The sequence below is a fragment of the Palaemon carinicauda genome, chromosome 9 (assembly GCF_036898095.1).
Source record: "Palaemon carinicauda isolate YSFRI2023 chromosome 9, ASM3689809v2, whole genome shotgun sequence".
NCBI classification, from domain to species: Eukaryota; Metazoa; Arthropoda; class Malacostraca; order Decapoda; family Palaemonidae; genus Palaemon; species Palaemon carinicauda.
In genome coordinates, this window is record NC_090733.1 from 149,526,277 (window position 1) to 149,528,205 (window position 1,929).

Consider the following 1,929-nt stretch of genomic DNA (forward strand, 5'->3'; position numbering starts at 1 on the left):
CAACTATCTTAGGGCTAAGTATCCACCCAACTGTTTTGATGAAGAAAAAAATACTCGATCCAAAGTTGTTGATAAAAAAGATACTCCATCCAAAGTTGTTGATAAAGATACGGAACTTTCTTCCACCAAGGATCTTGTAGGTAAATACTATCTTGAAGGTAAATACTAACCAGATAATTTTCACGAAAAAAATTATACAAAAAACTATGTGATTTTTACAATACTGTAGAGCTTTCTGATAAATTCAGTAGGAGGGAAAGAAAAAAGTGCATGAAGTAGAACACCCGTATTTGATAGATATTTCCAAAAACCAATGGTGACTAATATCCAAAATAAGCTATACAGAAAATTTTTACAGCTACAGTAATACACTTAAGGTGTTTTTCCTTTAATGGGAACATTTCTTCAGGGAAGTTATAAATGGCTTTTGTAAATCAAAACAAATTACAATACAGTATGTCATGGCTTCTGCCTTAGTCCCAGTATGTTATATCTTCTGTTTCTGGTTACCGGGAAATTTTTATGCCATGTTTAATTCATGATTTGTTGACATTATCTGAATTTGCGCAGTATTAAATTCACAATTTTTTAATGCTCCATTAAAAAATGAAATTCCTTGCTCCTAACATTGTACAGTTTTGCTGTTAGGCATTAACCTGTTGAAGCATTTCATGTCTTATCGACATTTACACTTATTTTATAGTGAAAACAAGCCTTACTAATAGTATTATAAAATCACTGCTACTTTATCCCTTGTAGTAATAATTGCCAGTGATTATTTCAAGTATTTTTTTATCACATGTTCCAAAGATATTCAGATACCTCTTGATCTTTATGACCGTGTAAATTTTATAACAATCATGAGATTCTGGCGAGTGATATAGTGTACTTTGATGGCCAAGATTCTGGTGTTGTATGTTATGATCTGCACAATTTTGCATGCTTTAAATTTTAACATGTTTGAATAATAAATATGGAAATATTACATTTTGTTTTATTCAAATATGTTGTAGTAGAAAACCAATTTGTAAATTCATCTTCCACATAATCAGATTTTGGTTGGTCTGTGTTGGCTATAGTATATTTGCAGTTTATTATTTTTTGTGGTTATGTTGGTAAAATTCCATGAAATATTCACAGTAGTTTTACTTTTGCGTTGAAATCTAATCTTAAAACTTTCCGCGGAAATAAATCTGCTGTGAAAATTTCCCAGTTTACAGTACATTTTTCTGTTCTCTATCTACCACTAAGAAAAAGTAATGTACTAGCAGACCAACTCAGTCATCAGTGACAGGTTGTTAGGATAGAGTGATCCCTAAATCCTTGTTTGGCAGAAAAGCCTTTATAGTTGTGGGCTCTTCCGAGATCAAATTGTTTCAATTGATTGATTATTTTTTTCGTTTTCTGGCATCCTTACATCTAAGGTCATTGATACCAATATCATTTGTTATGAATAATATGAAATTCAATTTAAAACCCTAAAAGCAAAGACCTGCCTTGTTTCTTTCCCTGTTCTGGACCCATTAGCAGCATAGAGAGTGCCTTTCAACATCTAATTTTTCAGCAAATCAACAGTGTGATTTCAAACATCAAAATTACCCTTGTAACACTCAGTTTGCCACAAATCAAGTGGTATCTAAACCTGCTTGCTTTACTGGGTTTTTTGGACCTGCTATCTCTGCTGCTCTAGGTCCCAATAGTTGAGGGTGTTATGTCATAAATAAAGGTTCCATAAGAATTGCCTGTTATTTTTTCCATCAGCTGTTTTTGTTCTATAACATCTTATGAACAACATGAAACATGATGGAATTGTTTCCTTTCAGAATTGAGGTCAGTCGATCAGCTCTAAGTCATGGCTTTTTTTCGCTTAATGTAACCACAGTAACTCCTAAGAGCTCGCACGAAAATACATCATACTGTTTTATTAAC

The 1,929-nt window shown here is 32.6% G+C and overlaps 1 protein-coding gene across 2 annotated transcripts in view; it reads left to right on the top strand.

Moving 5' to 3' along the window:
• LOC137647267 (uncharacterized) overlaps positions 1–985 on the top strand; it is a 16,911-nt gene extending 15,926 nt beyond the window's left edge. For both annotated transcript variants that reach the window (XM_068380662.1, XM_068380663.1), the window contains exon 4: positions 1–985. This exon is cut by the window's left edge and continues 779 nt beyond it. In XM_068380662.1, coding sequence (XP_068236763.1) covers positions 1–169 — 169 coding nt within the window. In that variant the 3' untranslated portion in view covers positions 170–985.
• The last annotated feature ends 944 nt before the right edge of the window (positions 986–1,929 follow it).